At 54.9% G+C, this 12,436-nt stretch overlaps 1 protein-coding gene across 1 annotated transcript in view; it reads right to left on the reverse strand.

Moving 5' to 3' along the window:
* tnfsf12 (TNF superfamily member 12) overlaps window positions 1–12,436 on the reverse strand; it is a 63,472-nt gene that overhangs the window by 16,306 nt on the left and 34,730 nt on the right. The window contains exon 3 of the mRNA XM_070863531.1: window positions 288–411. Coding sequence (XP_070719632.1) covers window positions 288–411 — 124 coding nt within the window. The remainder of the gene's footprint in view (window positions 1–287; window positions 412–12,436) is intronic.

Raw genomic sequence — 12,436 nt, forward strand, 5'->3', positions numbered from 1 at the left:
GAGATTTGATCGAGGTGTTCAAAATCATGAGGGGTCCGGACAGAGGAGATCGAGAGAAACTGTTCCCATTGGTGGAAGGGTCGGGAACCAGAGGGACACAGATTTAAGACGATTGGCCGAAGAACAAGGAAAGCGCTGCTTTCTTACTGCGGTATATTGACGACAACATCACAAACACTAAAGTCCAAGATGGTTCACTCGCGAAACGAGCAACGGCTGCAGTACCACAGTTGGCCACCAGGCGGAGTGGACCACTAGGTGGCGCTGTAGGCGCGGGATTGTTTTACCTCTTCTCCTCTCCCGCCGCTTGCTCTGCAGCAACCTCTGCAGGAAGATTAACCTCGTCTCCGGGCTCCCTCCGTCCCGCGGCGGGTCCACGCGCATTCTCTCCAGCAGCGTCGACTTATCCTCCTGTCACAGAGCAGAGCGAGCACACAGTGAGAGGCGGCCCAAACACAGCCCCCGAGTATATTCGGAAGGTTATTTGTGTCTTACTTCGTGAAGACAGAACCAAAGTATTTGTTCAACTGGTCTGCCATTTCTTTGTTCCCCATTATAAATTCACCTGAATCTGACTGCAAGGGACCTACGTTTATCTTCACTAATCTTTTTCTCTTCACATATCTATAGAAGCTTTTGCAGTCAGTTTTTATGTTCCCGGCAAGCTTCCTCTCATACTCTATTTTCCCCCTCCTAATTAAACCCTTTGTCCTCTTCTGCTGAATTCTAAATTTCTCCCAGTCCTCAGGTTTGCTGCTTTTTCTGGCCAATTTGTATGCCTCTTCCTTGGATTTAACACTATCCTTAATTTCCTTTGTTAGCCACGGTTGAGCCACCTTCCCTGTTTTATTTTTACTCCAGACAGGGATGTACAATTGTTGAAGTTCATCCATGTGATCTTTAAATGTTTGCCATTGTTTATCCACCATCAACCCTTTAAGTATCACTCGCCAGTCTATTCTAGCCAATTCATGTCTCATACCACCACCTTCTCAAGGGGCAATTAGGGATGGGCAATAAATGCCGGCCTTGCCAACGGTGCCCACATCCCAGGAACGGATTTTTAAAAAACACTGCTGTTCTGTGTTGGAACAGCGTAGTCTGGCTGGAGTCTACCAGCATCTTGAAACGCAGTTGCTGTTGTTCGATGTGAGCACCGCCAGATGTAATGTACGCCCCGGGGAGCACGCTCACGGGTTGGTCGAGCTGTTGAGCGGGGAGCGGCTTAGCCAGTCACGTGACGTTCTCAAGACTCAATAAAACCCCGACCAGTTGGGTTTGGGGGATCCACGATGGGTCAGGTGGTTGTGAGCCTGGTGGATGAACCGGTAATGTGTCGTGCGATTGTTAAGCCTTTTGCTAATAAACCAACTAGTTCTTAAGAGCAGTGTGACGTATTAAGCCAAGAACCCCTGAGGAAATACATTACCACAGGTTCCCCACAACATGTCACGGACCATAAGCAAACAAAACCAAACATATAATCTCTGTTGGACTTGGCACACAATAACATTCCATCGGAGAGCCCTCTTCCAGATCCTCGACAAAGACACCTTCATGGAGTTCCCAATACAAGTCCGAAAATAAATCATTCTCGCACTCAGCTGCCCCCGACCTCGAGATTGTATCCCAATATTGGCCCCTGGGGCACAACGTGATCTATCCCCACAATCCCAGGCCACGGGGGCAGATTTTATCAGATTCCCCTCACCCCCATCCTGCGACCACTTACATCTGCTCCACATTCATCTTTTGTTTCTTTGCTCGTCTCATTATCAACCCCTTCAGCAATATAATCACCTTCTGCCCTCTACCCGGTCATAGACCTGTTCATCTTTCCCTGCACCCTTCCCCGAACTCTACACTGTCCCATCACACACTCCCAGGGCAGGTACAGGGGGTTAGATACAGAGTAAAGCTCCCTCTACACTGTCCCATCAAACACTCCCAGGGCAGGTACAGGGGGTTAGATACAGAGTAAAGCTCCCTCTACACTGTCCCATCACACACTCCCAGGGCAGGTACAGGGGGTTAGATACAGAGTAAAGCTCCCTCTACACTGTCCCATCAAACACTCCCAGGGCAGGTACAGCACGGGGTTAGATACAGAGTAAAGCTCCCTCTACACTGTCCCATCAAACACTCCCAGGGCAGGTACAGGGGGTTAGATACAGAGTAAAGCTCCCTCTACACTGTCCCATCAAACACTTCCAGGGCAGGTACAGCACGGGTTAGGTACAGAGTAAAGCTCCCTCTACACTGTCCCATCAAACACTCCCAGGGCAGGTACAGGGGGTTAGATACAGAGTAAAGCTCCCTCTACACTGTCCCATCAAACACTTCCAGGGCAGGTACAGCACGGGTTAGATACAGTGTAAAGCTCCCTCTACACTGTCCCATCAAACACTCCCAGGGCAGGTACAGCAAGGGGTTAGATACAGAGTAAAGCTCCCTCTACACTGTCCCTTCAAACACTCCCAGGGCAGGTACAGCACGGGGTTAGATACAGAGTAAAGCTCCCTCTACACTGTCCCTTCAAACACTCCCAGGGCAGGTACAGCACGGGTTAGATACAGAGTAAAGCTCCCTCTACACTGTCCCATCAAACACTCCCAGGGCAGGTAAAGCACGGGGTTAGATACAGAGTAAAGCTCCCTCTACACTGTCCCCATCAAACACTCCCAGGGCAGGTAAAGCACGGGGTTAGATACAGAGTAAAGCTCCCTCTACACTGTCCCCATCAAACACTCCCAGGGCAGGTACAGCACGGGTTAGATACAGAGTAAAGCTCCCTCTACACTGTCCCCATCAAACATTCCCAGGGCAGGTAAAGCACGGGGTTAGATACAGAGTAAAGCTCCCTCTACACTGTCCCTTCAAACACTCCCAGGGCAGGTACAGCACGGGTTAGATACAGAGTAAAGCTCCCTCTACACTGTCCCCATCAAACACTCCCAGGGCAGGTACAGGGGGTTAGATACAGAGTAAAGCTCTCTCTACACTGTCCCATCAAACACTCCCAGGGCAGGTACAGGGGGTTAGATACAGAGTAAAGCTCCCTCTACACTGTCCCATCAAACACTCCCAGGGCAGGTACAGCACGGGGTTAGATAGAGAGTAAAGCTCCCTCTACACTGTCCCATCAAACACTCCCAGGGCAGGTACAGCACGGGGTACAATGTATTTGCTTCATGGGTTCTTTGCTTAAGAATCCATAGCAACACATTGTAATTAAGAACCAGTTGGTTTATTAACAAAAGGTTTAACAATCACACGACACATTACCGGTTCATCCACCAGGCTCACATCCACCTGCCCCATCGTGGATCCCCCGAGCCCAACTGGCTGGGGTTTCATTGAGTCTTGTGAACATCACGTGACCTGGATAAGCCCCTCCCCACTCAACGTCTCCACAAACATAGATTACAGGGCGGGGAAGATGATCTTATTGAAATGGCGGAGCAGGCTCGAGGGGCCGAATGGCCGACTCCTGCTGTTTGTGACGTTGTGTAACCATCGCCATGACGGCAGAGGGCAGCTGTGGGCCCAGTAGGCCCCGAGAGCCTGCAGCTGGCCTTGGATATCCTGGCCCGACAGCTGGTGTGCAGCCCAGCCTGGAGAGGGGCGTGTTGGATGGGAGCCTACTGCCCCAGGATGGGAAATATAGGTGATCCCGCGGCAAGGGGGGAGGGGGGGTTATTGTCCAGGGCCGAGCGGGCAAATGGGAGAGAGGGGGGTAACAGGGGGGGTGCGTGGGAGGGGAGAGTGCAGAAATTTCGGGGCATTCCAAAGTGAGGCGAAAAGGTTTCCCCAAAGTCTGCTGGATGCACGAGGTCGCTGTTACAACAAGCTGCTGTCGTCAAGGTCACCGTCTGTTAGAGGTTGTGGAATTTGGCTGCTCGTCGCAGTCGATTGCCCTGACAACCAGGACTCATAACACGTCTAAACAGTACAGCACCGGTCTCTCCGGGAGCAGGCGCTCCGGGAGCAGTGTCACGGAGAGTGTGCATCAGCATCAGCCACTCCCGACTAACACTGTCAGCCCGTGGCTCAGCGCGCCCTCTCTCTCTCTCTCTCTCTCTCTCTCTCTCGCCTCTGAGCCGGAAGGTCGTGGGTTCAAATCCTCACTCCAGGGCCTCGAGCACCAACAATCTAGGCCGACACTCCCAGTGCCAATACTGAGGGAGCGCCGCACTGTCGGAGGGGGCAGTACTGAGGGAGCGCCGCACTGTCGGAGTGGCAGTACTGAGGGAGCGCCGCACTGTCGGAGTGGCAGTACTGAGGGAGCGCCACACTGTCGGAGGGGCAGTACTGAGGGAGCGCCACACTGTCGGAGGGGCAGTACTGAGGGAGCGCCGCACTGTCGGAGGGGCAGTACTGAGGGAGCGCCGCACTGTCGGAAGGGCAGTACTGAGGGAGCTCCGCACTGTCGGAGGGGCAGTACTGAGGGAGCGCCGCACTGTCGGAAGGGCAGTACTGAGGGAGCGCCGCACTGTCGGAGAGGCAGTACTGAGGGAGTGCCGCACTGTCGGAGGGGCAGTACTGAGGGAGCGCCGCACTGTCGGAGGGGCAGTACTGAGGGAGCGCTGCACTGTCGGAGGGGCAGTACTGAGGGAGCGCCGCACTGTCGGAAGGGCAGTACTGAGGGAGCTCCGCACTGTCGGAGGGGCAGTACTGAGGGAGCGCCGCACTGTCGGAAGGGCAGTACTGAGGGAGCGCCGCACTGTCGGAGAGGCAGTACTGAGGGAGTGCCGCACTGTCGGAGTGGCAGTACTGAGGGAGCGCTGCACTGTCGGAGGGACAGTACTGAGGGAGCACCGCACTGTCGGAGGGGCAGTACTGAGGGAGCGCCGCACTGTCGGAGGGGCAGTACTGAGGGAGCGCCGCACTGTCGGAGGGGCAGTACTGAGGGAGCGCCGCACTGTCGGAGGGGCAGTACTGAGGGAGCGCCGCACTGTCGGAGGGGCAGTACTGAGGGAGCGCCGCACTGTCGGAGGGCAGTGCTGAGGGAGCGCCGCACTGTCGGAGGGGCAGTACTGAGGGAGCGCCGCACTGTCGGAGGGGCAGTACTGAGGGAGCGCCGCACTGTCGGAGGGGCAGTACTGAGGGAGCCCCGCACTGTCGGAGGGGCAGTACTGAGGGAGTGCCGCACTGTCGGAGTCTCCAGCCAGAGGAAAGAATCTCTGACCATTTACCCTGTCACTCCAGACCCACAGCAATGTGGTTGACCATTAATTGACCCTCTGGAATAGCCCAGCGAGCCTCAGTACCAAACCGCTCCGACAAAGTCAGCACTGTGGGAACACCTTCACCACACGGACTGCAGCGATTCAAGATGGCGGCTCACCACCACCTTCTCGAGGGGCAATAAATGCCGGCCTGGCCAGCGACGCCCACATCCCAGAAAGTAACTTTTGATAAATCTTGCCACATCTCTCGCCACGTTCAGAAGCCACCACTAAACCCGTCTGCGATTACCATTCAATAAGACCATGGCTGATCTTTGACCTCAACTCCACTTTCCCGCCCGATCCCCATATCCCTTGATTTCCCTCAACTCCAAAAATCTATCGATCTCAGCCTTGAATATACTCAGTGACCCAGCCTCCACAGCCCGCTGGGGCAGAGAATTCCAAAGATTCACCACCCTCTGAGTGAAGAGATTCCTCCTCATCTCAGTCCTAAATGGACGACCCCTTATCCTGAGACTGTGACCCCTGGTTCTAGACTCTTCTAAATTCTCCCAATTTCTGCTGAATGGCTGTCCTACTCCTAGGTGGTGTCTTGGGGCATTACGTTATATTAATTCTCACTTTGTAAGTGTAAGCTGATTTGACATTAACTGTGACTCCCAAGATCCCTAGGGACAAAGGTTTACTAATCGAGGATTCTTGTCCTGCGTTCAGTCCCCCCCAACTCTTCTCCCCACAACCCTCTACCGTACTAAACTCACCCGCGCTCTACCTGCCCTGGGAGTGTTTGATGGGACAGTGTAGAGGGAGCTTTACTCTGTATCTAACCCCCTGTACCTGCCCTGGGAGTGTTTGATTGGACACCAGTGGCAAGTGTTGCTCACTATATGAATACAAAATTCAGGTCACATATCAAAACTACAATTCATTTCAAACATATACTGATCTATCAAAGAACAGTCATTAATATCCCATTCACTCCCACTCTACACAATCCCAATGGACCTAAACCTCTTCCCATTCACTCCCTTTGTACACAATCCCAATGGACCTAAACCTCTTCCCATTCACTCCCACTCTACACAATCCCAATGGACCTAAACCTCTTCCCATTCACTCCCTTTGTACACAATCCCAATGGACCTAAACCTCTTCCCATTCACTCCCACTCTACACAATCCCAATGGACCTAAACCTCTTCCCATTCACTCCCTTTGTACACAATCCCAATGGACCTAAACCACTTCCCATTCACTCCCACTATACACAATCCCAACAGACCTAACCACTTCCGCTCCACATTGACTGATCTCTGCGCACTGCTCCAGCACTAAATTCTGAGCCCATAATACTGAGATCCCAAGTATGGAGTGTGCATGCTACATTAACATGAATCACACTAATCCTCGGAGAAGTTTTGAGACGACAGCATATTTGCAAGTAAACATCCCACAACCTTTTCCTGAACCAGTGTCTGTTATTATTTATGCTGAGTTAATAAACAAGGACAAAGACTAAAAAACTCATCTCCTTCTAATCTATCGAATGGGGAATTAAACCTCTTTGATAAATTGGTTCCGGGATTGGTCATAATTTAACTGAAATCTGATGGCAAAATCCTCTGGGAACGATATCTCCAGATTGTGGATCTGGCCAATAGGGGAAAGGCCTCAAACAGCAAAGGTCAAGCTCGTGTCCCGCACTCGATGCTATTTATACTAAGCAGTCAGGACACACTTGAACAGAAGGACTTTCTCTTATTATGTGTCACTCACAGTCAAAGCACTGACTCCATGCCATTCTCGTTCATTAGCTCCCGGTCCGGCAACGCCTCACTTTTAATATTCTCATCCTTGTTTTCAAATCCCTTCCTGGTCTCCCCCCTCCCTATCTCTGTAACCTCCACCAGCCCCACAACCCTCTCCCCGAGATCTCTGCGCTCCTCCAATTCTGCCCTCTTGTGCATCCCCCGATTTCTACCATCGGTGGCCGTGCCTTCAGCTGCCTGGGCCCCAAGCTCTGGAACTCCCTCCCTAAACCTCTCCGCCTCTCTCTCCACCTTTAAGACCCTCCTTAAAACCCACCTCTTTGACCCAGCTTTTGGTCACCTGCCCTGATCTCTCCTCGTGGGGCTCGGTGTCAAATATTGTCTGATCACGCTCCTGGGAAGCGGCCAGGGACGTCTTACTGTGGGGCTTGACAGGGTAGATGCAGGGAGGGTGTTTCCCCCCGGGGCTGGGGAGTCTTGAACCAGGGGTCACAGTCTCAGGATAAGGGGGCGGCCATTTAGGACTGAGATGAGGAGGAATTTGTTCACTCAGAGGGTGGTGAATCTTTGGAATTCTCTGCCCCAGAGGGCCATGGAGGCTGGGTCACTGAGTATATTCAGGGCTGAGCTCCATAGATTTTTGGACTCTCGGGGAAATCGAGGGATCGGGCAGGGAAGTGGAGTTGAGGTCGAAGGTCAGCCATGATCTCATTGAGTGGTGGAGCAGGCTCGAGGGGCCGAATGGCCGACTCCTGCTCCTAATTCTTACATGCTTATGTTAAAGGAACTTAATAATGGCGAGTTGTTCTTGCCCTGGGTGGCCAATATGACCGCCCTGGACAGCAGGCTATACAACCACAAGGGCACTGGAACTGTAATAGATCCTTGCACCATCGCTAACACAGCACACACTCTACATAGTGGTGTAAGGGTTACACATTTACACAATCGAGGCACAGCAAGAGGCCACGGACTAAAAGGGTTTAAAGGAAACCTTTGGGACTGTTGGGCGGGACAAAAGGGCGCCAGCCTGGGGCACATCACCAATTAATGCAATCTCTGTGGCCAGGAGCGAGACCCGATCACAAAGCGTTTGATACAATCGTGCAGAGGAGCCCCTGGGTTGATTGGCCGGAGGGGGAAAACCAGTTCCCTGTGGAGACTACAAGTCTGCAAAATACGCAGGACAACAAAGGATCCCACAAGGCGTGCATTCTTGGATAACGGGACATCAAAGATGAGGAGTTATCTTTTGCCCTGTCGATTCCGTGTGTGAATTGTGGCCACGCAAACAGGCCCAGACCCATCATCCAGCCATCCAAACCCATCCAGGCGCACTGGCTGAAAACCAGCCCAGCAGAAGATGTGTTCATCAAACAAAGACCGCCCTCAGTGGAGGAAGTGCATCCGGGAGGGCGCTGAGCACCTCGAGTCTCGTCGCCGAGAGCATGCAGAAACCAAGCGCAGGCAGCGGAAGGAGCGTGCGGCAAACCAGTCCCACCCTCCCCTTCCCTCAACCACTGTCTGTCCCACCCGTGACAGGGACTGTGGCTCTCATACTGGACTGTTCAGCCACCTAAGGACTCACTTTAACAGTGGAAGCAAGTCTTCCTCGATTCCGAGGGACTGCCTATGATGATGATGATGTATGCCAGAGCTGAGAACAACAGCTCAGGTCGAGAATGAGAACATCAGATCGGAAGCAGGACGAAAAGGAGGGAACATCAGAGAGGAACAGCCGGTCAAGGAACAATGAGCATGTGCCTGCAATCGACAACAGCAGCAACTGGCTGGATGGGCGATTGTATGTCTTCGGTCAATTCTCTCAGAAGTCTTGTTCTGTCATTTTTAGTTGGTTTTCGTGCAATAAACTAACAGTTGGGTTTAAGCCTAAACGTTGCGTTACGTGGAGTCCTTCCTGTAATTCCCGAGGGCTAGGGATCAAAGTAGAATGGGAAACGGACACCCGACAAATGGCCGCAAGAGAGATACTACCATCATGTGACTTTGCCACGTGAGGTTTTATGATTGACGTCAGTCGCTGCATCACCACAGTGGCCCACCAGATGGAGCAAGAACCTGGCCAACTCTGACCTTGTCCGGGGTTGACACGTCTGCCTCTTCCCGGCGAGGTCAGAGGGCAGCCTTTCGTCCCCTCCCCTGCCAAGCGTGGCTGAGGCCCCCAGTCGTCCCTCCGATGCCAGGCCAGCGACGATCGGCTGGCTCAGCCGGGCCAGGCACCAAAGCCAAGCTCAGTCCCACACCCAGCGACACGCCTCTCCCAACAACAAAGGACTTGCATTTATATAGCACCTTTTCCCCCACACTGGACGTCCCAAAGCGATTTACAGCCAATGAAGTACTTTTGGAGTATAGTCACTGTTGTATTGTGGGAAACGCCGATTTGCGCACAGCAAGCTCCCACACACAGCAATGTGATAATGACCCGGATCATCTGTTTTTACTGATGTCGGTTAAGGGATAAATATTGGCCCCAGGACACCGGGGAGAACTCCCCTGCTCTTCTTCAAAATAGTGCCCTGGGATCTTTTACATCCACCTGAGAGAGTAGACGGGGCCTCGGTTTAATGTCTCATCCGACAGTGCGGCGCTCCCTCAGTACTGCCCCTCTGATAGTAAAGCACTCCCTCAGTACTGCCCCTCCGACAGTGCGGCACTCCCTCAGTACTGCCCCTCCGACAGTGCGGCACTCCCTCAGTACTGCCCCTCCGACAGTGAGGCGCTCCCTCAGTACTGCCCCTCCGACAGTGCGGCGCTCCCTCAGTACTGCCCCTCCGACAGTGCGGCGCTCCCTCAGTACTGCCCCTCCGACAGTGCGGCGCTCCCTCAGTACTGCCCCTCCGACAGTGCGGCGCTCCCTCAGTACTGCCCCTCCGACAGTGCGGCGCTCCCTCAGTACTGCCCCTCCGACAGTGAGGCTCTCCCTCAGTACTGCCCCTCCGACAGTGCGGCGCTCCCTCAGTACTGCCCCTCCGACAGTGAGGCGCTCCCTCAGTACTGCCCCTCCGACAGTGCGGCGCTCCCTCAGTACTGCCCCTCCGACAGTGCGGCGCTCCCTCAGTACTGCCCCTCCGACAGTGCGGCGCTCCCTCAGTACTGCCCCTCCGACAGTGAGGCTCTCCCTCAGTACTGCCCCTCCGACAGTGCGGCGCTCCCTCAGTACTGCCCCTCCGACAGTGAGGCGCTCCCTCAGTACTGCCCCTCCGACAGTGCGGCGCTCCCTCAGTACTGCCCCTCCGACAGTGCGGCGCTCCCTCAGTACTGCCCCTCCGACAGTGCAGGCTCGAAGGGCCAAATGGCCTACTCCTGCACAGTGCTGAAGAGTCAGAGGGGCAGTACTGAGGGAGCGCCGCAGTGTCTTTTGGATGAGATGTCAAACCGAGGCATCGTCTGCTCTCTTGGGGCGGACGTAAAATATCCCGTGGCCACTATTTGGAGGTGTCCTGGGGACCAATAATTATCCCTCAACCAACCACTAAAAACACAGATGATCTGGGTCATTATCACATCGCTGTGTGTGGGAGCTTGCTGTGCACAAATTAGCGTTTCCCACATTACAACAGTGACCACACTCCAAAAGTACTTCATTGGCTGTAAAGTGCTTAGAGACGTCCGGTGGTCGTGAAAGGCGCTATATAAATGCAAGTCCTTTGTGCCTTTGTTGCACACTCCCTGCCGCAGGCTGGAGAGCGGGTGGGTTGTGTCTTGTTTCGGATACCGTGTCATCAGTCAGGCAGTATCTCTGTCAACAAGCTCTGGATGAAAGGGAAGTATTTGGAGTTCATGGTTGAGGGGGGGAGAGCACAGTTGGAGGGAACGTGTTGTGAAATATTTTTTTTGGCACCCAGTCCCGATCGGGAGAGGCTGGCCAGGGAGCAGACGGAGTTCGGTGGGAATTTCAGGACACTGGGTCTTCCCCCCCCACTCCTCCGTCCCGGCCCCCTCTCTGCCTCTCTGGAACGTTACATCACCAGAGGGCTCAGTGAGATCGGCCATTCAGTCTCCAGGCCACCGTGGATTCACAAGCTCCGAGCTCCCGTCCCTACTCCATTTGCCTGGACGGGCGCATCTCCAACAACACTCACCGCACTGTCGGAGGGGCAGTACTGAGGGAGCGCCGCACTGTCGGAGGGGCAGTACTGAGGGAGCGCCGCACTGTCGGAGGGGCAGTACTGAGGGAGTGCCGCACTGTCGGAGGGGCAGTACTGAGGGAGCGCCGCACTGTCGGAGGGGCAGTACTAAGGGAGCGCCGCACTGTCGGAGGGGCAGTACTGAGGGATCGCCGCACTGTCGGAGGGGCAGTACTGAGGGAGCGCCGCACTGTCGGAGGGGCAGTACTGAGGGAGTGCCGCACTGTCGGAGGGGCGGTACTGAGGGAGCGCCGCACTGTCGGAGGGGCAGTACTGAGGGAGTGCCGCACTGTCGGAGGGGCAGTGCTGAGGGAGCGCCGCACTGTCGGAGGGGCAGTACTGAGGGAGCGCCGCACTGTCGGAGGGGCAGTACTGAGGGAGCGCCGCACTGTCGGAGGGGCAGTACTGAGGGAGCGCCGCACTGTCGGAGGGGCAGTACTGAGGAGCGCCGCACTGTCGGAGGGGCAGTACTGAGGGAGCGCCGCACTGTCGGAGGGGCAGTACTGAGGGAGCGCCGCACTGTCGGAGGGGCAGTACTGAGGGAGCGCCGCACTGTCGGAGGGCAGTACTGAGGGAGCGCCGCACTGTCGGAGGGGCAGTACTGAGGGAGCGCCGCACTGTCGGAGGGGCAGTACTGAGGGAGTGCCGCACTGTCGGAGGGGCAGTACTGAGGGAGCGCCGCACTGTCGTCTTCAGATGAGATGTTAAACCGAGGCCCCGTCTGCTCTCTCAGGTGGGTGTAAAAGATTCCACGGCCATTATTTGAAGAAGAGCAGGAGAGTTCTCCCCGGTGTCCTGGGGCCAATATTTATCCCATAATCAACATAACAAAAACAGATTATCCGGGTCATTATCACATTGCTGTGTGTGGGAGCTTGCTGTGCGCAAATTGGCGTTTCCCACATTACAACAGTGACGACACTCCAAAAGCACTTCATTGGCTGTAAAGCGCTTGGAGACGTCCGGTGGTCGTGAAAGGCGCTATATAAATGCAAGTCTGTCTTTTTCTTTCTTGGCTCAGTACCACATCCGAGCCAAATGTAGGTGGGCAGGGGGAGGGGGAGGGGGGAGAGGGGGAAGTGGGGAGGAGAGTGGCGAGGAGGGAGAGTTGGAGGGGGAGGGGAAAGAGGGAAGGGGAGGTGGAGGGGGTGGGGGATGGGGATGGAGGAGGGGGAGGGGTAGGGAGAGGGGGAAGGGGAAAGGAGGGGAGGGAGGGAGGGGGAGGGGAGAGGGAAGGGGGGAGGAGAAGGGAGGGGGGAGGAAGTTGGAAGGTGGACGGGGAGTTGGATGGGGTCGAGGGAGAGGGGGGGGAGTGGTAGGGTGTG

Source organism: Pristiophorus japonicus, chromosome 20, assembly GCF_044704955.1.
Source record: "Pristiophorus japonicus isolate sPriJap1 chromosome 20, sPriJap1.hap1, whole genome shotgun sequence".
In the NCBI taxonomy this organism is placed as follows: domain Eukaryota; kingdom Metazoa; phylum Chordata; class Chondrichthyes; family Pristiophoridae; genus Pristiophorus; species Pristiophorus japonicus.